Source organism: Xenopus laevis, chromosome 9_10L, assembly GCF_017654675.1.
Source record: "Xenopus laevis strain J_2021 chromosome 9_10L, Xenopus_laevis_v10.1, whole genome shotgun sequence".
NCBI classification, from domain to species: domain Eukaryota; kingdom Metazoa; phylum Chordata; class Amphibia; order Anura; family Pipidae; genus Xenopus; species Xenopus laevis.
In genome coordinates, this window is record NC_054387.1 from 93,728,748 (window position 1) to 93,755,188 (window position 26,441).

The 26,441-nt window shown below is 36.6% G+C and overlaps 2 protein-coding genes across 8 annotated transcripts in view; one reads left to right on the top strand and one right to left on the bottom strand.

The window, feature by feature from the left end:
- The window catches only part of trhd.L (tumorhead L homeolog), a 28,979-nt gene extending 16,514 nt beyond the window's left edge, over positions 1-12,465 (bottom strand). Inside the window, exons 1-2 of one of the 7 annotated variants that reach the window (XM_018234564.2) lie at positions 12,327-12,465; positions 3,471-3,841 (exon numbers count right to left, since the gene is read on the bottom strand). In XM_018234564.2, coding sequence (XP_018090053.1) covers positions 3,471-3,824 — 354 coding nt within the window. In that variant the 5' untranslated portion in view covers positions 3,825-3,841; positions 12,327-12,465. Of the gene's footprint in view, positions 1-3,470; positions 7,554-11,884; positions 12,003-12,326 lie in introns of those variants that run through there. The other 6 variants (XM_018234563.2, XM_018234565.2, XM_018234562.2 and 3 more) reach the window with 6 other exon arrangements.
- wdr75.L (WD repeat domain 75 L homeolog) overlaps positions 12,376-26,441 on the top strand; it is a 37,743-nt gene continuing 23,677 nt past the window's right edge. Inside the window, 10 exon segments of the mRNA NM_001093095.1 lie at positions 12,376-12,542; positions 15,845-15,974; positions 16,867-16,932; positions 19,078-19,168; positions 20,888-21,012; positions 22,510-22,580; positions 22,701-22,817; positions 24,010-24,098; positions 24,974-25,132; positions 25,507-25,566. Coding sequence (NP_001086564.1) covers positions 12,457-12,542; positions 15,845-15,974; positions 16,867-16,932; positions 19,078-19,168; positions 20,888-21,012; positions 22,510-22,580; positions 22,701-22,817; positions 24,010-24,098; positions 24,974-25,132; positions 25,507-25,566 — 994 coding nt within the window. The 5' untranslated portion in view covers positions 12,376-12,456.

Consider the following 26,441-nt stretch of genomic DNA (forward strand, 5'->3'; position numbering starts at 1 on the left):
AATTCCACTTGGCGTTTTCAAAGCACATCAATTTATAGTGCCCCTCAAGCATAATCTTATTTTGAATCCAGTTTTTTCTAAAAAAGCAAATACATTTTCCATATTTAGCTTTAAAAAGTTAGAAATCAGGCAAGCCATTGCAGTCATCTCCCATGATTCCATAGGTAGGTATAGAAACCACCCCCTATTCTAGCTAACTGCACTTAACCTTCTCCAGCACAGGTGACAAATTGTCATAAGTTTCATTTCCAGCCAGGATTAATATACATTGCTGGCTGCTTGTAAACATATGCATCACATAGTTGCCGTAAGTTTTCTTGCTAAAGGCAAATCTTTGTGTACACTGTTAAATATGCACCTCTACATCACAGTCGCAGGTATGAGAATGGCACCCTGCAGGAAATATAGGAAGGAAAAGCTTTGCATATATTAGAATTAAACAGCTGAGCTGCCTGAAAAGACTTGCATTATGTTAAAACTAGCTGTTTCTCCAAGCACAGGATCATGCATAATGAGCTGAGATAGCTGCCAACACACAATTATTAACACAAAAGAGAAAACAGTTTGAAAATGCAGTTTTAAAAAGGTCAAATGACATTCCCAGGGCACACATTGTAGTACATTATTATAAATTATACCATTAACATGGAGTCACAACAGGAATACATTTTGCATTAATCACAATTAACAGAGAAACACACAAAAGAGTGTCAAAAATATGCCCACCAAAGAAATTGTGTTATAAGGGCAATCAGTGCTTCCTTTTTTAAAAAGATAATCCTTAAAGGGACACTGTCATGGGAAAAAATTTTTTTATTCAAAATGAATCAGTTAATAGTGCTGCTCCAGCAGAATTCTGCACTGAAATCCATTTCTCAAACAGATTTTTTTATATTCAATTTTGAAATCTGACATGGAGCTAGACATATTGTCAATTTCCCAGCTGCCCCAAGTCATGTGACTTGTGCTCTGATAAACTTCAATCACTCTACTGCTGTACTGCAAGTTGGAGTGATATCACCCCCTCCCTTCCCCCCCCCAGCAGCCAAGCAAACGAACAATGGGAAGGTAACCAGATAGCAGCTCCCTAACACAAGATAACAGCTGCCTGGTAGAGCTAAGAACAACACTCAATAGTAAAAACCCATGTCTCACTGAGACACATTCAGTTACATTGAAAAGGAAAAACAGCAGCCTGCCAGAAAGCATTTCTCTCCTAAAGTGCAGGCACAAGTCATATGACCAGGGGCAGCTGGGAAATTGACAAAATGTCTAGCCCCATGTCAGATTTCAAAATTGAATATAAAAAAATCTGTTTGCTCTTTTGAGAAATGGATTTCAGTGCAGAATTCTGCTGGAGTAGCACTATTAACTGATTCATTTTGAAAAATTTTTTTTTCCGATGACAGGATCCCTTTAAGAAAAGTACAGTTTTGGCCTCATGGGGCCATGGATTTTGTATTAACATGAGTAAGGGAGACCTTTTTCTATAACCGTGTCAATGTGCCCCCTTATATTTTAATAATGTCTGTTCTACAATCTTTTCCCATGACAGTATACCTTTAAAGGTAAGGTAAGGGATAAGCCTTGTCCATCTGTGTTATATAAAATGTGTAATGTATACAATAAAGTGCTCTTCTAGTGGAAAGGTTAAAAAATCCACGACTTGTTCTGCATAATTATTTTCTTTTTAGTATGAATTCTTTTTACAAATTAGAGATGACTATGGGGTCCAATTTGGCCCTGTTCTACATGAATATCTATCAGCTTTATAAAGATACATATGTATAGTATAGTGTACTCCTTCATGTATGTTTTTACTATTTTTCTTACGTTGTGGACCATACCACAATGGACCCGTTAGAAGTTTGCTCAGAAAATTGGTCTGACTCTTGACATTATTCCTCGAACTACAATTGTGAATGACAAGATGATCCGTTTTTTGGACGCGAACATTTACAATGGAAGGAAAGAATTTATACTAAACCAACAGATTGATTTTCATTTTAAATCCTTTCATTCCATGTCTTTACTTAAGTCTTAATTCACTCGTATTACATGGATTAGCTCCGATAAAAAGTGTTGAAAGATTAGATGAAATGACCCAATGATTTGCAGCAAGGGGATAAGATGCTGCCTTTTCACAAACAGAAAGATGTTCTCAGTACGGAGAACTTTCTTGCACCTCTTTAAAAGGAAAACTCCAATAAACTGGTGTTTGTGAGGCACTTTAAAAGCCAAGTCAGTTAAAAGGGTGAAGGAATTACCCCATGTATTGCCTATAAATGAGGTCTGAACTATGGCTCCATGTTGATAAAATCTGAAGTGGGCAATTTTCTTCTGTAGAAGAAAGGCACATTCCCTGTAGTACATTATCAACTAAGAATGTATACTGATTGAAGGACACTACACATATGCAACCACATTAGTGGTTTATGCAATCATACGAGTGTGACAAGCATCTATAAACGTCCGCAACCATATAAGGTAAGTGCCATAAATACAAAAAAATGCTAGAGCAAGATGTTTAGGTCTATTATATTTAATTTAACCATGGGATTAGCCATCTGAAATGTCAAATTATAGATTCAGTGTAAAAGTTGCAACCGGGAAGAGATAGAACTAAAGGGGGTGAGGCCCACAATCCAATCAGTTGGATAAATGCTTTGTCATGAAAATATAAAATAAGGATATTAGGCTATAACTTGTCCGAGTTATATTTGAATAAAGATCTGCAGTTATTTTACAATGCCTATTGTTGGGATTCTGTGAGTGCCTGCCAGAAATATTCAAAAGCGGTTTCTGACATTGCTCATTTTGTGCTCACCAAGACCTTGGCCAGATTTTAATTTTACAATTACCTGTTATGGCCCTTTTAGTTTCCTACTGATCCTTGCCAGAAGTACTCCACCAGTTTCCAGAGATCCCCCACTACTTGTAGGGTCTCCCCTGATAGTAAGATGAGAGGAAAGGGCTTTAGCATATGGATTATCACTTATCAGGTTGCCATCCATACTTTGTTAAATATCAGTAGCCATTCAGTATGGGCTCAGAACTGGTACACCTATATGGTGCCAATCCAGAGCCCATATTGCATGGCTGTACCAGAAGGGTACAGTAAGAGATGCCTCTATGGAGAAATTATGCGTTAAAAAGGTTAAGGCTTATGTTACATCAGATGTTTTCTTCACTAGTGCATTTTACAGTGTAGAAATGCCTGGAAACATCCCATGCTGCCTGCCACTACTTGAATGGTGACCACCCCTCTCTGTTTGTACAGGAGGATTTCAGGCCAAGGTGGCTGCCATTCAATTCAGGCAGTACAGTTAAAACTGACATTAAAGAATATAAGCAAAAAAGTAGGATGTGGCGGTAGAATAAATAAAACCTCTCTACTTATACATATGTCTATGAAACTCAGGAACATTATGCAGGTAATAAAAGACTATATGTAAAAAAAAAAAACTCACCTCTTGTACTAAAACATTTAACTCTTCGTCTGAGAAGCGCATCTTCCTTATTCTTGGCAGTGTCATTGGACCAGCAAACTCATCTGTCATAAGGGTATCTTCATGAGCATCAGTTTCCAATTCAGAGGTGTCATCTGCTTCATTTTCAGAAATGTCACCAATCTCAAATTTGAGTATGTCCTCTCTTGCCAATCTATGCAAATCATCTGACTCCATAGATACTGGGGAAGGTTCACATTTAATGGGCCTCTCAATTAGGAAATCTTGGTGGCTGGTCTTCATACTTCTTTTTCCACTATTACTATCAGAAAATGTAGCAGCAGTGTCTGTAGAGCCAGGAAGTATTCCCACCATTTCTGCTGGGGAGAAGGCTGCAAATGTAAAATACTAAGTAAAAGAATATGTTGCTCTGGGGATGTGGACACCACCAGTTTCAGGAGCATAACAAGTGACTAACGTGGCATTACACTATAGTAAATGTTATGCCACATAGCAACATACATAGTAACATAGTAGATGAGGTTGGGGGGAAAAAGGACTCATGTCCAAGACTCAAGTTCAGCCTTTGTTTTGGTTCACTTTCCAAAAAGTCATCCCTTTCTTGAAACTATCTAAGGTCACAATGGATAAGATCTTAGTTACCACCATGTATATACTCTTCCCAGTGAATTTTGGTTGCATACATCAATTTTTTTCAGGAAAAAAGATAGGACAAGTTGGTGATCAACGTACAACAAAACCATCATTTTCTTTGCACAAATTGTACAAAATGTCACAACTATTTAGTATAGAAGCCTTACTTGTGGTTATTGTATTAGCAAATTATAAACGAGTTGCTTACATCTTAAGTTGACTAATCTATGAAGACACTGCTAGCTTTAGTAAGCATGACAGTACAAGGCTACTAGAAACTTGAATTTTCCTCATCGCAATTTTTCACATCTAATATTTACTTTGCAGTGAATAGAACTTGTTCTGAACATACTTTTTGCATATTTTTTTAGAAAATATTTATTTTATTTTATTTAGAAAAAATTTGAAAATTAAACAAACTATATTCTACTTCCTGATCTCAAAGAGGAAAATCAAACAAACCAACCACAGCCTTTTTAGATAAAGAACAGCTCATTATACAGAGGCGACACAGTGAACTACTAGTTTGAGTGACTTTGCTCCTTGGGATCAGGAAGTAGACTACAGCATTAGGTTTATTTAGAGGAAGAAGTTGCAAAATCTATAAATATTTCCAAGTTAAAAAAACAAACAGGGCTTGGTAACCCAAATTTCCCAATAGGGAAAAATAATAAGACAGTTGTGGATTGGCAGAATCAAAATTTTAGATTGGTAAAAGATATTATTAGTGAGACTTTCACTATACCACCAAAGGAATCTCTTCTTCAAAAATTCCCTTTTCTCTCCAACGACTATTTACTTTCAATTCAAGTTATCCATTTCACTAAAACGGTTCTTCAACATCGGACAAAGATAATCCGATAAATGCACTATGGCCTAAAAACGACTCACTCAAAACTACATCCCAAATATACCGAATTCTTCGAACGACATTGCCAATAGAATCAGCAGATACTTTTCTAGCTAAATGGACCTCAATACTTCCGCAAATAGATACTGCTCAAATACTTCAATATCATGCAAAAACTATGCGGGTATTACCTTCAAGCAAATACCAAGAAATGTCACTACAGATCTTACATCATTCCTATCTTACACCGCTTAGGCGCTATCATATTGGCACCTTGGACAGGGACAACTGTCTGAGATGCCATCAGTCTCGAGCAGACCTGGTACACTGCATTTGGCTTTGCCCCGTAATACAGAAATTTTGGGAAAATGTACAGGGATACTGGAGATCTTTAACTAAACAGACGGCTCCCTTTTCTTTGTTATGGGTGCTTTTTGGGATTCCCCCTTCACAACTGAAACTATCACGATCTGAGAGCCGCCTAGCGGAAAGACTAATGGCAGCATCTAGAAAAGCTATTCTTCATCATTGGCTTTCCCCATCGGTACCCCCACTTTCGCTAGTTAAACAAAAACTTCACTATATCTTTCACATGGACTGGCTAGAAACCACTACAAATAAAGAGGAATACACAGAAAATTTTTTTTCGACCTGGATGACATACATATTCTCACTCCCCACTCATACTAAACATTTAACGATTTACACATTTCGACATACCACGTGGTTTGATACAGAACTGTTACTCAGCAACAATGCAGTACGGGACACCACACAATATATACAGAATCTTTATAGTTCACAGTCACGGAATCGTCAATCACCCCCCAGGAGTCACCATATCAATAGTCTGCTATCCACAAGTAATCTATGAGTGCCTGGGATGTTATTTTGGGTATGGTCCTTCCCTCCTTTAAATCTGCCGTTGGTTAGTCATAGTTAAATCGTGTGAATATCTTGTTCAATATCTATATATGTTAAGCTATGTAATTTATGGCATTTCCTGTTGGTCTTCCAAATTCCGAACAGATTATTTATATACTTTGTTTAATTTTGTTTTTCTTTCTTTTGTGAACATAAATAAAAACATTTATTAAAAAAAAACAAAAACAAACAGAATGTATGCTCAGCACAAGCCCTATTAACTGAACCAGTGTTGAAAAGAGTACATTGTCCCTTTAAAACGTTTCTACTCCATGATACAAATATCCTGGGCATATAGTAGAATATCAGAATGCAGGGTCTTTAACAGAAATTGTGGACAGGAAAAAAACATCTGTATCAAAGACCTGATCCGTTTGCGGGTGAAGACTTCGCAAGTTCACCAGTTCATGACCAAAATTGTACTAATTTCAACAAAAATATTACGGTTTGTCAACAAGAAGTATTCCAAAACCATATCCAAGCTCATGGCATTTAGATGTGTTCTTGTGAACTTTAGGCAACACAAATGCATCAGGCTGATCCATTGACTTCTGCACACAGCAGACCTTTGTAAGAAAAAGCATTTAGTCTTTCCATGACAAAATCCTTATTGTGAGTTCTATGACAGGTGCAAACATATACAAGGTGCTGAAGGCAGCGGATGGGCTCGTCTCCACTAGCAATCAGTAAAAAGGACCTGTGCCATTAGCCTTAAGATGAATTTTATCTTTACTATTTGATAAGCATATGGTGTAAGATTTAAATAGGATGGCAGTGGGTATACAGTTTAAGGTAGCATGAACATATTAAAGGGCTTATCCAAAAAGTGCTTTTTTAAAAAAAAAATGCAATTCTAAGCAACTATTCAGTGGATTTAAGTTGTTGTCAGCTTGTCAAAGTAATGCTAGAGTTAATTTCTCATACACTGTGTCAGTAGTCTGGCAAACTAAGAAGATAACAGCAAAGGACACGCAGAAACCGCTAACGTAATTACAAATAAATTCAATGAAAAATATATTAGTATATTAGGAAATGCCTTTGAATTACTTTTTCTCTCTTTATGCAAACAAACATTAAATTTTTGTGTTGCCCTTCCACTTTAAAAGCAAGATAAAATTTAGCTGCATCAGAAAGAGCACTGTAAAATTCCCAAGAAAACAAACTGCTTACAGACCTCTGTTCATTGGCCGATATATACCTAGCATGTTTGTGTGCACTGTGAATCAGTGGACTACTAATTTGTACTTGGAATTAGCCAATGGCACATACAACGATAAAAGTTTATGTTTACAAAAATGATTATTTATATAAAGCAGTGCGTTACCTAAGGGCTATTTTATGCAAAATATTTTCACAGTCGCCTGCAATACTTTCCCTTTTAACCCACTACAGTACTCAGCAAGGATATACACACACACTTCTCTTTTTAGCCACAATTTGCCACAAAGTTTCTTTAAATTCTCTACTTGCAAAAATGTTTTTTTAAATCTACCAATATTTATATAGACAATGATACCACACTATCCTTAAAAAAAATAAGATAAGACTAAAAAATTACAGATATCACTTCTCAATTTTCATTTAAATAAGTAAAACAGAGATATACTATGAATAATTTATATAATAGATGTACAGGTAAGGAATCCCTTATATGGAAAACCTATTATCTAAAATGCTTTGAATTACAGGAAGACCATCCCCCATAGAGTTCATTGTAATCAAATAATTCTAATTTTCAAAAATTATTTCCTTTTTTCTGTAATAATAAAACAGTACAGGTATGGGATCTGTTATCCAGAGTGCTCGGGACCTGGGGTTTTCAGGATAATGGATCTTTCCATAATTTGGATCTTCCTACCTTAATTCTACTAGAAAACAATTTAAACATTAAATAAACCCAATAGGCTGGTTTTGCTTCCAATAAGGATTAATCATATCTTTGGATCAAGTACAAGATACTGTTTTATTATTACAGAGAAAAACTGTATTACTTGGATAAAATGGGAGATGGACTTTCCGTAATTCAGAACTTTCTGGATAACAGGTTTACGGATCTCATACCTGTACCTTGTACTTGATCCCAAATAAGCTGCATGAATCCATATTGGTGGCAAAACAATCCAACTGGATTTATTTAATGTTAAAATATATAGGTAGTGATGGGTGAATTGAAATGGCGAAAACTTGATGAAATGCATCGAAGTTTATGGGCGACATTTTTCTGACACGCAATTTTTTTGCCCATTGGAGTTTATGGGCCTCCTTTTTGTTGAAAAATTTTGCTTGGCATTATATATAGGTCGATATATATATATATCTACTGTGTGAGAGATACATATTTTGCACCCTGTCCCTCTGTAAGCACGCAAAGGTGCAGGTCCTTGTGTTCCATCTGTGTTTCCCTGATGAATACAATGCTGCCTGCAATTATCAAGAAGATGCAGTATTTCTTATACAGAGTGAGGTGCAGAAAGACAATCTAGTACTATCTGAGATAATAAAACAAAAGTCTGAGATTTTCAGAAAAATTGGAATGGCCAAAACTAAAATAAAGCTAAATTCTACAGGGTGTATACCATGAGACCCCTTGTTCATATTTATTTTGCATAAACATTTCATTTCCACATCCTACATCAACCACGGACAACTTGTTTGAGCTGAACCATGTGCACCCATGCACAGCTTGTCCTGTAACTCTGACTTCTCTGCTGTATATATTGAAAAAAATAACTAAGAACAATTGTTTTTTCAGAGTCCCCTATAACCAAAACACAATTTTTTGCATGCTTTACATAGAAACATTAAACCAGCATCTTTTTACCATTTTGGGATACCGTAAGTCTTGGTGAAGAAATCAGTTTATTTTTTTGTATCTTTGCCGGATTGCTGCTTTACAACACTTCTTGTAGTACTTATATATCATTAAAGAAATATATGTGCCTTTTGACTAGAAATTTTTCAATGCTTTCTTCTTCATTCCTATTAAAGCCTTTAAATTGGAGTTTAACAATTTTAATTTATAAATGTTTTTCCCAGTTTAGCATCATCAGAAAAACAATGACAGTATTTACAATGCCAACCTCAAAGTAAAATTAAAAATCAATGGGTCAATGACAGACCATCAGTACAGATTCATTATGACAATGTAGAGAACCATTGGTTGATAAGCTGCTTTAAATTGCATCATGTGGAGATTGCAGACAGCGCCGAGCTAAAACAAAACTGTACCTCACTAAGGAGGCAAAAAAGAAGAACACCGCATTCCAAGAAAAACACCTGCTACCTACTGTCAAATTTGGTGGAGGTTCCATCATGCTGTGGGGCTGTGGGGCTAGTTCAGGGACTGGGGCCCTTGTTAAAGTCAAGGGTCAGATGAATTCAACCCAATATCAACAAATTCTTTAGGATAATGTTCGAGCATCAGTCACAAAGATGAAGTTACGCAGGGGTTGGATATTCCACAATAACCCCAAACACACCTTGAAATCTGCAAAGGCATTTATGCAGAGGGAGAAGTACAATATTCTGGAATGGCCGTCAAAGTCCCCCAACTTGAATATCATCGCAAATCTATGGGATGATTTGAAGCAGGCTGTCCATGCTCAGCATGAACTGGAGACATTTTGTATGGACGAATGGTCAAAAATACCGCCATCCAGAATCCAGACACTCATCAAAGGCTATAGGAGGTGTCTACATTCTGTTACATTTGCAAAAAGGAGGTTCAACTAAGTATTGATGTAATATCTCTGTTGGGGCGCCCACATTTATGCACCCGTCTAATTTTGTTATGATGCATATTGTATATTTTCTGTTAATCCAATAACCTTTATTTCACTGCTGAAATGCTACTGCTTCAATATATATATATATATATATATGATATATATATATTTAAAGGAAGTTGCTACTTTGAAAGCTCAGCCAATGATAAACAAAACTACAAAGAATTAAGAGGGATTCCCAAACTTTTTCATATGACTGTAGATAGTGTATTTCACCAAGGCACATAAGTGCTCAAAAATGCCCCTGCTGTCTCAAATTGACTTCAGTATGTGGTTTTTGGCACTTCTCCTCTGTCTACAATATGTAGAAGTCAAAAATCAATTTGTGCCATAGCCCTTACAATCAAGTTAACAGTTGATTACCAGAGTGACCTGGATAAGACAACCCCAAAAAAATACATAAATATATATAGTTTTGTCAAAACTACATTTAATAAGCAACAAATACTGCATAGTTCTAATCAGGCATGAATGAATTACAAAATAAAAATATTTTTAGAAGATACTGGTCTTTGCTATATAAAATATTCTTTGGCTATATTAAAGGGGTGGTTTACCTTTAAATTAACTTTCAGAATGGTCAATTCTAAGCAGCTTTTCAATTTTGTTTTTTATATAATTATTTGGCTCTTCTTTTTTTCTTTTTTTTTTTATATAATTATTTGCCTTCTTATACTCTTTCCAGCATTCAAAAAGGGGTCACTAACCCCATGTAAAAACAAACACTCTGTAAGGCTGCAAACGTATTGTTATTGCGACTTTTTATTACTCATATTTCTAAACAGGCCCTCTCCTGTTCATATTCAAGTCTCTTATTCAAATCAATGCATAGCTGCTAGGGTAATTTGGACCCTAGCAACCAAATTGCTGAAATTGCAAACCAGAGAGCTGCTGAATAAAAAGCCAAATAACTCCAAAACCACAAATAAAAAAAAAAATGAAAACTAATTGCAAATTGTCTCAGAATATCACTCTCTACATCATACTAAAAGTTAACAACCCTTTTAATATTTTTATAAATACTACCTGCTTATGCTGTTATATAGTATATGTATCTAACGTGCTGGTTCTGTGTGTCCCCTGCCCAGAATTGCATGAGTTTACTGATCACATGTTCACCACTGGGCAAACACAATGAAGACGGACAATGCTCCATTTGTATTGCATCTAACCATGACCTAACATCTATGTTCCTTATTTCAAGGGAGAGTTCTGTGTTCTGAATACTTGTCCCAGAGAAACATATTCCTGGAAACCTTCCAGGTTTTTAAAAAGGAAGGTGGATATGGACAATTGTCCTATAATAAAAAGCAACTTTTAATGTCTGAGCTTGAGTATAGTTAGGAGAAACACAGTGCTCCAAAATAAATTGTAAATGACTCACCAAATAGTGAATGTGGTCCGGGTGCAGCAGCCCCAGACCCCCAGCTTTAGGGAGCAGTGCGGAAAAAGATGTGAAGAAGAAGCAGAGCCGACCGGCTCTCAAACGGATCCACAGGACCGGAGAAAATTTGTTAAAAATTTATTTTATTTATACAAAGTTAAAAAACTTGTATTTGCATCTCCATCCGCCATCCGCGTTTCGCACCCACTTAGGGCACTTAAGTCATGGGCTCATCTTATATCTTAGTTGGGATCAAGTACAAAGTACTGTTCTATAATTTTTTTAAATTTGGATTATTTAGATAAAGGGGTCTTTGGGAGATGACCTTTCCAAAATTCGGAGCTTTCTGGATAACCGGTTTGAAGATAGCGGATTCCATACCTGTAATTACCACTAATTACATAATGTCTAATGCAACACTAGTGCACTAGAAAACTAGGACCGGTCCCATTCTATGGATTTGTTTAAGGCCTAAGAATGCAGGTTGACGATAATGATTTTTCCCCTATCATCAGTATGGAATAAAGTGTACATTTAAGAACACTGCCTTTAATTGACAACCCATCTGGCCAAAGAAGTCTATAGATTTTCAACAGTGGCCTCTGCCTTTTGGGAAAGTTCTGCAGTGTATTTAATCTCCGAGCAATATAATATGAGTTTAAATACATTATAATGTACCAAAACAAGTGACAAACAAGAAGCCTGTAAGATGATCTGCTGCAGGACAAGCACACGTATAAGAGCACAACAACAGCAAAAAAGATGCTTCTGTGCAGAATATAGTGAGCTCCCAAAGTGTAACTGTGCATGTTAAACCTCAGACACTCTTCCTACTCACCTTCTAGATTTAAGATTTCATACCTGGAAAATACTGCCACTCGGCGTCACCTGTAGCGGAAGTCACGTGTTACTAAATCAACTTCCGCCAACGTCAACTTCCGCCAAGCCTCTTTTTTTTTTTTTCTTTTCTTCATTAATATAAATACAGCCCCCATTTTGTTTGGGGTTTAATGTCAAATCATACCAAACAATTCGTACAATTGTACAGGTTAAGATAAATGTGGTTTTGGCCGCGAAAAGAGATATCCTATGTGTGTGTGTTCCTTCTATATACAAAAAAAAAAAAAATCGGTATTGAATATTTAATGTTTGATCCGTTAAAAGTGAAAACCTAAACCTTTTATTTTTAACTACTATGAAAAGTCTTCATTTTGCAAACTATGCTGGAAAAGCTTTTTTTTTTCCTTTCCAGCATCAAATATGGCGGAGTTCTTACTTACCAACAAGTTGGGCGCTCTGTTCCGCGCGTAGCTTTCTCTATGGTAGGTCGGCGGTTCCTGCGACGCTGTTTCCACACGTGTGCTGCACCGGGGATAAGCGGAGGAGTGTGAGATCACGCAGGGAAACATCATGGTGTCCCAGTGTCAGATTCGCGTGGTTCGTTCAGGGGGAAGCAAACTTGATTATAGACGGTCTGTGTTCTCTGCGGACGGCAAGTAAGTTGTATTTTTAAACCTGTTGATATTGGTGGAATGAAGGAAGACGTTGCGACATCTAGAACAGTATCAGCATGAATTCAATAGATTGGCTGCTCCCCCGTGTGAGTCAGTGTTCTGTCATGGTCACCAGGGTTGCCAGGTCTAATTTTCAAAACCAGCTACAAAACTAGCCAAGAGGCACTTCAAAAGTAGCACAAAATGTGCAGTGAAAAAAAGTCTAAAACATAAATGAGTATAAGTTAAAATGCATCTTTTTCACATTGGCACTGTTTACAATTTTTTTCATAAAGCAAAATCGGACAGATTCACCTGTCACCAGGGGCGTAACTACAGAGGGGGGCCCAGGAGGTATAGGGGCCCCCATTAGAGTTGCCACCCGGCCGTTATACCCTTTAAAAAAAGCCCCTGGCCTGCCCCAATTCGCAAAGAACTTACCTTTTTTCCAGCGCTGTGCGATGTTGCTCCGCCCCTTTTGTGGCTGCGTAGTTCCGTCCCCTTTTAGTGTCATGGACCGCCCCCTTTTGGTGCCCGCCCCCCACTGGCCGGTAAAAATTTTTAATAAAGGTGGCAACCCTAGCCCCAATAAGGCCCTAATACATATACAATTTCAGTAAATATTGGTAAAACAGGTCAACCGCTCGACATTTTGGTGGCCAGCAGATTTTAGCCCCAAAATTGTTTAAAATTAAAGAAAGTCACAGGAAAATATGAGAATGCTGGGAGTGATGGGAGACTGGGGTACAAAGCCCAAAATCTGGTAACTCCCGACTTCTACACAAGTCAGTCGCATGCAGGGTATTGTAGTCTTACATTAAACTTGGCAGTTGGCAAGACACAGGATTGGCAAAAAAAAAAAAAACTTTGGCTGCCAAACCAGCCAAAACACTCAATAAGTAGCCCAAATCCGTACCTTGGCTAGTATGTGCTTTCAAAACCTGCCCGGGCTTTAATTTAGTAGCCCAATTTTGCTGGAAAACCGCAACTCTAGCAACCCTGGTGCCGCCTTTAGAAAGGGAGCGCTGGAAAGTGTCTGAACCTATTTTATATACATAAATTCTTATTAGTAAAAAAATTCTAAGTTGATGACTCTAAGAAAAATGGAAATGAAATGGATTGAAAACAATAGCATTTGCACCCATAACTTATTGTCGTGTATAAACCAACCGTTCTATTAGTCAGGTTTTCCTGCCTTGTTGTATTCCTTATTAAAACAGAAGCAGTAGCTTGACATCGGTTGGCACTCCTCAGATTTTTCAAACTGTCTTCTCTCATGCACATAAACCTTCTCTTTCGCTCGTTCAAATGAGAAGCAGAGAGCATGAAAACATAGGAGTCGCCTGTACAGATGCATCTGGGCAAAATGGTAGACATGGAGATTGGCGTTTTAGCACCCAAGTGCTAAAAATAAAAGTAAAATAAGTGTAAAAATAAAAACTGGATAAATAGCCTGTGCAAAATAAAAAAAAATGTTTCTAATCTAATTAGTTAGCCAAACATTATGTATAAAGGCTGGAGTGACTGGATGTCTAACATAATAGCCAGAACACTACTTACTGCTTTTCAGCTCTCCAACTGAGTTAGTCAGTGACTTGAAGGGGGACCACATGGTACATATCTGGTCAGTGAGTTTGCAATTGATCCTTGGGATTCAGCTCAGATTCAAAAGCGACAGTTATGACCCATGTGGTCCCCTATTAAGTCACTGATTGGTTACTGCTTGGTCACCAGGGTAACCAGTCAGTGGAAACCAAGAGAGCTGAAAAGCAGGAAGTAGTGTTCTGGCTATTATGTTAGACATTCAGTCACTCCAGCCTTTACAGATTACATTTTTGCCTAACTAACTATATTAGAAATATGTTTTATTTTGCACAGCCTATCCATTTACCCAGATTTTATTTTTATACTGAACCATTCCTTTAAGTAGCAAATTGGAAACCAGCATTGGGACTTATAAGTTTGGCACAGTTAGGAAACTGTTAAAGGCTAGTAACAAGATTCTGTGGTGTTAACCAAGTTTGTGGTCTATGTCAGAGCAGGCAGCTAGTGACCCGCTAGTTTGACCATCACTTGTGCCGGTTTGGGTTGAAATTTGACCATCCATTGCGGTTACAGGTTTGCTGTGCGTCAGACTGAGAATGTACTCTCCTCCTCTGCCCCTAAAGATTTGCTGTCTTGGAACGAGAGGCTTACATAGAAGTAGCATAGAGCGAGAAAACACGGGTACGGGTTGAGTGCGGGTCAGACTGGGGAAGTACACTGCTCCCACTAATGTCATCATAAACCGCCATTAAATTTCTGACCTGATCCATCCTTTGTAAAACCCTGCTCATTGTTGCTTACAATGCCATTCTCCAGAACATAATCTTGAATGTGATCCTGTAAATGATTCCTGCAGATGTCAAATTTACAGACCTGTATGTGCAATGTGGATATTGCAGTTCCTTCAAATTTTAGAATTACACCAGCTTTCCTCAAATCCATAGGTACCATACAAGATGAAAGCAAGCATGGCTAAAACTGAACTAAGATCTCGAAGTACACATGGCTGTATGCCCTTACGGCCTAGTGCCTTGTTTAATTTAAAAACTTTTATGAACCATATCCACGTACATGAATAATAGTGTGCACACACAGAGCAGGTCTATATAAATGTATGATATTGTTATAGTAGAATTTCTGTTGTCTGCTATTCTAGCTTATTATTTTCTAGTTTTAGAAGAATTGTAGGCAGAATCCATCCAATTTACAGACTGAACAAGCATGCAAGGCATTGTGGATTGTGGGAGTCACAAATGGCAATGCAGAAAAGAACAGACAATGCTTACTTTATTTGCAATGACAAATAAATTTAAAAATAAATAAGATGAAACTCCAGCACACGGATGCTTAAGGGTTCATAACCCGTGTTTATTGTCAATGCCAAACAGGAAACAACGTTTCGGGGGCGTACCCCTTCGTCAGGCCCCCGAAACGTTGTTTCCTGTTTGGCATTGACAATAAACACGGGTTATGAACCCTTAAGCATCCGTGTGCTGGAGTTTCATCTTATTGATCAATTGTTGGAGGTGCCGTCCTCCTTTAACCCCAAGCACCGGTGAGGATACTGAGAGACCAGGTGTGCTACTGCTTCTATTTGTTTGAAATAAATTTAAAAGCAACACATAGAATGGAAAGTTGTTTAGAATTACATTTTTCTTTCATTAGACATTTTATTGTTTTGTTACCGGTAATTTCTCCCTTTCGCTTATTTTCCAATTGTTTTTCTGTATGTAGGCTGAATTTTATCTTTCTTCTCATAGGTACCTCATTTGTGTTTCTGGTGACTTTATTAAGGTTTATAGCACATCAACTGAAGAATGCATACATGCTTTGCAGGGTCACCGTAAACTGGTGACTGGCATTGAACTTAATCCAAAGAACCACCTCCAGGTAGGCTTACAAAATACTCTATTGGTGTCAAAGCACTCTGAAAAGTTACACATTTTGAATAGATTGATAAAGATAAATTCACCAAACATGAAAGTTAGACATCAGCCCTTTGTGCACGAAGAACTATGGATGCTCCTTTCAATATTGGTTTAATGTGCAAAAATGGGATAACAATAGCAGTACTGAGTGGTCATATCATGCTGTTATGGCCTTACACATTATACACATTGATTGTTTTTTTAATTAAGTTGGCCTCAAATATACAGTGTCTTTCAAAAGCTAGATCCTTCGCATGAACAAGCATCGCCCAACAAACTTGGAGTTAAAATCACTCCTTCACAGTGTATATAGCCCCAAAATTGATAGACAAGTTAAAATTTTGCCAAATGAAAGATAATTTAATCTAAGCAATTTTTATACAGTATATACGTAAATTACCTAGTGGTATGAAGTACAGTGGAATAATCTCTACATTCTGGGATTTAATAACATCTGAAAATTATTCTTTGACCTTCATATGTTATGAGTGGAGTTTGCCCCACAGGGCACATGTCACTAAAACTGCTAGAAGGGAAATGGGTTTAATAATTAAAAAAATCTATTTTATAGATTTTCAGTTTTCCACTGTACGGCTCTGATGTTAGGAAAGCTTTTTTTTTTTTTTTTTTTTTTTTTTTTTTTTTTTTTTAACACTGTACTACCGGTATACCCAATGAGCAGCAGTAAAATACGATAAAACAATTTTAGCAGACCAAAGACCAACTCCTCATTTCCACACGTGGCTAGAAACCTGTAACTTCATCTATGCAACAGTTCTATTCAGTATATGGTGCAATTACAATATCTGCTGATAAAATATATATAATTTTAATGTTTGCTTTTCTTTTTTCAGCTTTATTCCTGTTCATTGGATGGCACTATTAAACTATGGGATTTCACTGATGGCATTTTAATAAAGGTACTGTAAGATTAAGTTGTCTAGCTGGCAAACTGTTCTTCTGCCATTTATGTTGGTTCCCCTTTAAAGGGATTGTTCACCTTTGAATTAACTTTTAGTATGATGTAGAGGGTGCTATTCTGAGACAATTTGCATTGGTTTTTATCATTTGTGGTTTTTGTTATTAAGCAGAATATAAATAGAAAATACCACTCCAACTCACTGCAAGCCTTCTTTGCAATACAGGCAGCCCAGGGATGTGTCCCCTGGTGCTGGATTCCCTTGGCGTCCCTTATGATCCTTATGATTAAGGGCGCTGGTGCCCGAAACGCCTCAAGCTAGAAGTGCTGTGTGCCTATCATTATGGATAATAAAGATTTTGGATTTTTAAAGCACTCCAGTGTGCGGAAGCTTCATCTTTTCTTCTTCCTTTTGAGTTATTTAGCCTTTTATTTAACAGCTCTCCAGTTTGGACACTAGAAACCAGATTTCTGAAATTGCAAATTACTGTAGCAACCATGCATTGATTTCAATAAGAGACTGGAATGTGAATAGGAGAGGCCTGCATAGAAAGATGAGTAATAAATAACAATACATTTGTAGCCTTACAGAGCATTTGTTTTTTTGGATAGGATCAGTGATCCCCAATTGAAAGCTGGAAAGAGTCAGAAGAAGTCAAATAATTCAAAAACTAAAAAAAAAATTAAGGCCAATTTAAAATATGCTTAGAATTAGCCATTCTATAACACAAGTTAACTCAAAGGTGAACCACTCCTTAAGTGCTGTAACCGCTGCAATACCCCTACACAGAAGATAAGGTCCTATCCGTAAATGTAAATTCAAAATAGTTTATGCAGAAAGAAACATTCTCTTACATAAGCTTTTTTTTTTTTTTTTTTTTTTATTCTTTACCATTTTAAAAACAATAGATTCATGTCACTGTATCCTGAGATCCCTCCAACTTTTTGACCTTGCTTCTAGCAGTCTGCCCAAATCTTTGTCGCCAACTTGAAAATTTGACAATTGACTATTGTACTAGAAGCACTTATACTCACATCCTCTTTTTTTTTTTTTGTTAATTTCCTGTAAAAATTCAGTGTGACATTAATATGTTATAAACATTGTGCGTTATTACTAATTAAAATTAGTGGGATAAACGGTTGATATATTGTATTTGTAGCAGTCTATGCAGTGCTGGTTAATGTGTGACAAAGTGCATTTTTATATTTGATATTCCTAACCCCCAAAACATCTTCTTCTTTTTTTTGTGTACCAGAATTTTGCACTCATCTAGACCTACATTATACCATTTTATAAAGACACAATTATAAGTTAATATGTAGAGGTTTTTAGACCTCAAATGAACTCCCAACTTGAATGGGTTTCTAATTTAAGAAAAAACCAGAACCAGAACTTGAACATCATGAAGGCTATTAAAGTCTTCTTTTAGATGGTGTATTTTTGAATTCAAGCTATTTTCAGGGTATAATAAAAGTTCGAAAAATTTGAGTTTTCAAAAATCAATTATATCGCTCGAATTTAAATGGAAACACAACTCAAACCTTAATAAATCTGACCCGTAATGTTGAAGTGATGCCGGTATCTGTCATACTTTTAAACCTGCTATACATAGCACCTACAAAACCGTTGCAACCATTGGTAACATATCTTCCTTCCAGCTGCCTAGACCCCCTTATTTGCTCCAGTAGTAAGCTCCCCCGAGGGAATAATGTTATAAAGCATTCCCTTTATCCATCAGTCTCCTGCATTTTTCACATCCATGGCAGCCAAAAGAGTGCTTGAGATGGCTGCCCTGTCAAGGTAAAAAGAAATCTGAGGCATTGCCCTGTACTTGTGAACTTTCAGAATCTGGGTTATAGGAGACATACTAACAAACACATTCTCTTAACTCACAGCACTAGCATTTATACACTGTATTCATCAAAAATGTTGGCGTTTTAGATGTTGGAGAGCATTTTCAGCATCTCTCAGCAAGATACATTGCATGGGATTTGCTGATAGTTTTGCAACAACTATGAGCTGAAGATTTCTTTTCTCTTTGTAATAAGCAATTCATCTACTATCTCGTGCTACATTTAAATTTTCTGTTGCTGATCCTTTACTTGATAGTACAAATGATTTAAATGTTTTTTTTTTATATTACAGACTTTTTTAATAGGATGCAAATTTCTTTCACTGTATACCTCTGCTACTGATGATTTGGTTTTTGCTGTGACTCTCAAAAACAATGACTCAGGTAGGTTACATAATTTACAAGATGCATTTGTTGTGCTTGAATTTTTTTCTTCTGTTATCATGCAATCACAACCTCTCTTTTGAACATTAGTTGACTATTTAGAAAGATTTTATGTGGACAGTTCATGTATGATTTTCTGGATGAAATAAACGAACACACTAGATCTAAAGTGCTAATGAATTATGAGCATGTTTACTAACATTGGAGATAAATATCTGGAGAGATTTCTGGAGCTGTTGCCCATGGCAACCAATCAGCAATTAGATTTATACTGCAACCTATAAGTTAGACAACAAAAGCAAAGATCTGATTGGTTGCTATTGGCATAATCTCCAGATATCTCCAATGTTCGTAAACATGCCCCTTAATGGTAACAAATCAAGGCGGTTCTTTCTCGCCTAGTTTGCTAATTGTTGCACAGCAAACACTGTGTTGTGACTTGAGTGGATGATAGGCCATCCAACCCCAGCCTTAGGCCAAGGTAAGACTGAGTGGGTCACTGAAGAAATCAGATGATTTGCTCAGTGTGTCCTTGCCCTTAGTGCTATAAAGGCTTCAAAGATGTAAATGGTAAATTTCACACTGCATCTGATAAGTAAAGTGCATTGCTGGAAATTCTATCCTCATTTTTTCACTACTATGAAGGTTATGTAATAAAAAGCACTAAGTTTGCCCAGTTGCAATAACCCATAGCAACCAATCGGCAGGCACAAATACTGGTCACCTTTTTAAAAACAAACCTTATTGGTTGCTGTGGGTTACTATTCCTGTGCAGACTAAGTGCCATTTATTACACGTGGGGATTTGAACTCTTATACCCTTATATAGATGCAGCCATAGGGCAATGGCAAACATGGTGATTTAATGCATGGTCATACAGGCATTCATACTGTGGGTGATCAACAAAACACTCTTTGTTTGAAATAGGATAGTCATGCTTTCTTGTGGCGTTGAATGCTACCCAATTCTAACCTCTCCAAAAGAGGGGAAAACTATGTTTCTACAAGAGCTGGTTAATTAACATGTGCTAATAGCAGCCAATTTGCAACTTTGCACCTATCGGCAATTCCTTTGAGAGGTCCACTAGTTGGAAAAGCATATACAGATTGGTTGCTGTTGGTAAGTGCAATTGAGCATGCATATCCGTAATACAGATAAGAGATTATATTGCAAACTAGTGATCTGTGATGCAAATTGTTGAGTCATAAATCATTAGGGACAATTTCAAATGAATTTGGTTTTTTTTAATGGATGTTAAAAGACAAAGACAGTCACTCTGCCCCTGAAGTGTACAAATTGCACTTTTCCAATGCAATACCCATGTTGTTTACCACAATACAGCCTTTTCCCCCAGAAATCCAGTGTTGTTTTGGTCATCAGGGTGAGTCACTTCTAACACAATTGCAGCCAATGTGTCAATTTATGCAGTTGCTCTCGCACTTTGATGTAAATCTGATGCAGTTGTGCAGAAAAGCCCACTTGGCGTCATTTCTAGCATTAGAGTGTGTATGCCTGTTTTTTTTTATTTATTTTTTTTTTGTGCCACATCTGTGCTGTGCCTTTTGGGAAATGTACAGAAATGTTGTGGGATGATGATTACCATTTAAACAAATAACATGACCATATAAAAAAGACCTATATGTATTTGCATTTTATACAAAACTGTTAATTCCAACCTAATGTTAACTGAAAGCTACAACATATTTTTATTTTTTGCAGCCTCTTCACAGCTTGTTTCTGTGAAACTACCAAAGTCAGCAAGTCAAGAATGTGAGGCTAAGGAAATTTCAGTGATAATTGAAGATGTCAGCCATTTACCCAAATGCACAGCAATAGGAAGACAAGTGAGTGTACTTTAATAAAGACAGTGCTTCAAAGTTTTTTACACATATTTTAGACACATGGGGAATTATAAAGGCAAAAAATAAACCACAGAAACATCTTCAGAGATAATTGTAATAGTTGCTCACTGGAGCAGTAATAACTCGTTTGTTGTAGACATGACCCATGGGTTGACACACAGATTATTCTAATTTGTACAGTATATCTTTAATATGTTCTATATTTTTGTAGAGAAAAATTCAAGGATGTAAATCAGCAAATAATTTGCTTACTGAAAGAAAATAATTCTCGCAATGCTTCAATAGTTACAACATTCATGTATTTTAAGCGCATTTCATGATGTACAAAGTCCCATTTTTTTTTATTTCATAGAATAATAAGGGGATATTAAGCAACTTTGTACAGTTTGTTGGTGTATCTGTTAAGGATACATTTATAGCTTATTTCCCCAGCCTGGCTTTAAGTATCTTTGTAGAAGCATTTACAGTGGAAGAAAGTGGAAGAGATGTGATTACATTACTGGCATATTAATTTAAAGAGGACTTAAAGAAGTGGATGAAAAAAGGTGACACTATTTTACTGAGGGAATTGGTTATTGGGGGAAAAACATAAGTGCTTCAAAGAGGCTGTAAAGATGATGCTGTATATTACAAAGGGAGACTGATATTAATAGTGAAGCTGAAGAAGTGGCTGAAGCCAAGATATAGTCAGAAGTAAGGTGGTAAGAAAGAAGACACCCTAGTTTACAGAGAAGAGGTGGAATTGGAACTGGTGCATTTTTTAAAAGATTAAGTGGCATTTTGGGCCAGATTCAGTTTGATGAGAAAAGCTTATTTCGTAATTCAATTCGAGACTTTCCCATAGAGCCAGAAGCATTTCAGTGACAAAAACTTATCTCACGGTTTATCAGTTGAAATTACCATCAAAGTCTATGGGGAAAAACAGGAACTGAATTAGGAGAAACTTTTTTTCCCCTCCTTGACTTAAATCTCTGCAATTAATTAAACCATAAAATAACATTTTCTCATTGATTTTGATCTGGCCCATACGTTTAAAAAAATTAAGTGGAAGAAGCGCTAACATTGTTTCATGGACAGAATGTGACGCTTTTATAGGGGATGTAGAAACTGACATGCTTATTGAGGGAAGATAACGAAAAGAACTAGCATGTTTAACAATTGCGTGGGGTTGTCAATGCAAAGAGAGGTGTTAGTGTTACTTAGAGAAGGGTAGATGCATTTAGAAAAGATGACTTTTGGTGGCAGGAGACAGTGGGGAACTGAGTGACGGTGACAGAGCACACTGAAAGTATACCATCCTTTTAACATTAATTTAGTATAAATAGATACTGTATATGATAGATAAATAAGAGAGTTTGTCATTACATTACATATCTATCATATGATTCAGTATGATTCTTTTCATACTGTATGATTACTTTATTTGGAATACATATAAGTGCAAGACAATTTCCTAAGCAATTTTGTTTTCCCATGCAGTGTTTATATGTCGCCTCAGTCAAAGGAGTACATCTCTCCATCTACTACTTCAAAACAAAAAAGTCTTTTCGGTGAGATAAACATATATATATTTGCGTTCCATTTTGGACTGAAAGTTCAACAACATACATCAACCACATGAAATGCATTTTCAAAAGAAGGCCTGTATGTCTTTGCCATCTGTTTTCCAGGTTTTCTTTAAAGGCCACATCCAAGAAGGGAGCTAATAATATTTTTACTGTTGTGGCTTGCCACCCGTCCGAGGACTGTATAGCAACTGGTCACATGGACGGCAGAATAAGACTCTGGTAGGCATTGATACAAAAATCTTCATACGGGTAGTATGAGTAGAAATCTACATTTAAAGACAGAATGGATCAAAGTTTGATCCTCCCTCAAGATTCTTAGATTTATGACATATTGTAGCACTTTGTATAAATATTTAAAATAATATCCAGGGCTATGCTGGTGGAAAAACACAAGCGATTAAACTGCAATACAGCCCAAATCTGCATTAGTCACAGCAGGCAATGACAGCTGTGGCATCCACCTGTCACTACACAAGTGGCTTACAATGTCCACTTTGACTTTATTCAGACACAGGGCAGATTTAGACTGTATTGGCATTTTCTCCACCAGCAGAGTGAAAGCCAGTTGTGATGTGAAACTGATGACGCTACCATTATCCCTTTAATGCTCATTAGTTTATGCTTTTCTTTTTAATAACATGCTTGCATAGTTTTGTGGGTATGTATTATGATACCAAGTTATCTCATCTTCCGCAGCCATTTAGCAGTAAAGATCTGTGCCTCCAAATATGCCCCAGTAGCTCCCCATCTTGTTTTCTGCTGATTCACTTCACATGCTTTGTGCGGCTGTCCGTTACTAAACTTGGGGGCCGACGCACAAAATACTGAAAATATATAATATAAATTTCACAATATAAGGCTATTTAGTAAGTAATTCAGGTTATTGGTACGTTGCAGCTAAAACAACAGCATAATTAACATCAAAATGTAATAATCAGCCCTGTAGTATCAGCTTGTATGACTGGCAAACTTCATTTCCTGCTTAATATTTGAAACGACCCCTAAGCTTCTTTTCTCAACAGCTGCTCAATCTACATTGAGCATGTGTGTGTGTTTTGTAACAAAGTCCAATATGGGAAACACCTGTGACAAGTTTGAAGGCCTACTTTACAACTACTTTACTATAGAGAAGTTCAGTATATAAAATAAGGCATTTCTAGCTATATTCCTTGTTTGTGTTTAGTAGATGGTGATGATGGTGTACTTAAAGTGAAAAGGAGATAGTTGACCCCCAGCCAAACAATGTTGCACAACATTCCTGTCTATAATCCCACTAAAGATTTCAGTGAAATACAAAAGTTGTAATTTGCAATGTCACCATTACAATTTAAACCACTTTGATTGGCTTCAGTTGACTTAATGTGTAATAAATGTCCCTAATTTGCTTTTCTCTTGGTCTTTTTCTTACTAGGAGAAATTTCAACCATAAAAAAGAATATACCTATACTTCTCTGCACTGGCATCATGATTCTGTTATGGATTTGGCTTTTTCTGCTCAAGGTCTGCTCAAGATTTTTAATTTTTTTTACACTGAAAATAAGAGTTAAACTAGTGAACACTCAATTGCTGTGGTCACGTGTGTTTAAGGGCATCTTATGCTTCCGCAATATTGTTAAGTTTTGTTATCTTTGGAGCATAGGACTGCTATATTGTTTTCTCAAGCAGCAGTTTCATACAGATTATTTTTTATACCTTAAATTAACTCACATTTGGAATGGTTTCTTAATTTTAAAAAACTCAGATGGAAAAAAACTTGATTTGGTGAGTTTGAGTTGCGAAACTTCGAAAACTCAAATCGCTAGTGAGTTTTCGTGCAAAACCTTCCAAATAAAAACTCAATCATGAAGGCTATTAATGTTCAAGGGAACTCTGCCATTGACTTCTAGAATACCTCAACAGGTTTTAGGTCTTCTGTTATTACAACTTACTGTATGCTTAAAACATACTTTTATACTTGCACACTTATATATGTGAGTTGGAGCTTTTTTCAGACCTGTAGCCCACTATATGTTTTATAGTGTATGAGAAACAAGTTAGCATTTGGTAGTAAAATAATTTTTCAGTGTGGATTTTTATCTAGCACTTTTTTCTAGGGATACATGACCATTTTTCTTTATATTATTGTTTTCTTCTTCTTGGTCTACCTGCATCTGATGCACTTGAAGGGAAAGACTGCTAGTGCATCAAATTTTTGATCAGTAATTTTCTCTGAGGACGCTATTGGCTTTCATAATAGTTTGCCATCTGCATTTTAATGTGTTTGTAATTTATTAACATGTATTTATATAGCGCCAATATATTGCGTAACACTGTGATATATTACTGTTACTGTGGTATGAACACATGGTTATCATTTTCTGTGTCCCCCTATGTAGGCACTAAACTTTTAAGTGGGGGTGTTGAATCGGTGCTCGTGCAGTGGCCTTATGGCTCAGAAGAGAAGAAGGAATTCCTACCTCGTTTAGGAGCTGCTATTGAACACATTTCTGTTTCTCCCCATGGAACTCTTTACTGCACATCTCATACAGATAACAGTAAGATCATACAAATTGCTCTTCTCTACACTAATTTCTTTAAAAGGAAACTATCGTAATTATCCTTTTTTAACAATTCTATTTTTACATTTCATTTAGCACCACTGTCTTATGTTATGTTATACTGCAGTTTCTTACGTTCTAAAATATTTTGAAATCTCTATTCAAGTATGCCCCCCCCCCTTAGTCATCTGTGTGGGAATGGCCTTTTTGTTGCAGTTACACTATTTTTTACCTTGGGAGTAGTTTCTGGAATATTACAATAACACTTTAAATAATGTGATTTCATTGTTTCAGATCATGTTTAAATTAAAAGTTGTATATACTTGTATTTTTAATTTCTAATAAATTTGTATTTTGTGTTTCATCTGCAGAAATCTCAATCATTGATACCAGTTTAAAGGTTTCGGGCATAATCCAGGGCCTACTTAAAGGTAGGTTTTTTGCTGCAGTATTTTGATTTTGAAGGACAAGGAAAGCCTATTTCACTGGGCTGTGCCAAAATGTTAGCCCCACCCCATTAAAATATGTCATGAATTCTAAACCAAAGCCTATGCTCCTTTTTGGAAAACCTGCACTGGCCCTGAGACCTGTGGCCCCAGGCATCTGCGGCCTGGGCTTGTGCACATGCAATACAGAACATTTTTCAGACTCTTCTGTACTATATATGCACATGTTTCTGTGGACACCTAGGAAAAGGTACGAAAAATGCCAGTGCTCTGCCATAAAGACTTATTTCATGGGTAGGGCTAGGGGGGCAACATTATAGCGAATTCTATTCCAGTGAATAGACTTCTTCTGCTTAAAGTAAAACCGAACAAATCTTATTGTGTTCTGCTTATTTTATATATGTTTGGTGTGTTTACCATTAGAACTATTTACATATGACACCTGTACTCCTTCAGGGTACATTTGCTTGTGTTCATTCAAAGTATGATAAGATACAGGTATGGGACCTGATATCCAGAATGCTCGGACCTGGGGCTTTCCGGATAACAGATCTTTCCATAATCTGTATCTACATACCTTAAGTCTACTATAAAATCATGTAAACATTAAATCAGCCCAATAGGGTGGTTTTGCCTCCAATAAGGATTAATTATATCTTAGTGTGGATAAAGTACAAGCTTCTGTTTTATTACACAAAAAAAGAAATTTTAAAAAATTTGTATTTGGATAAAATGGAGTCTATGGGAGACGGCCTTTCCATAAATCGGAGCTTTCTGGATAACAGGTTTCCGGATAACTGATCCCATACCTGTAGTATAACTTGACTTCAGCATTCAAACACTTATCTGCAGTGATGGTA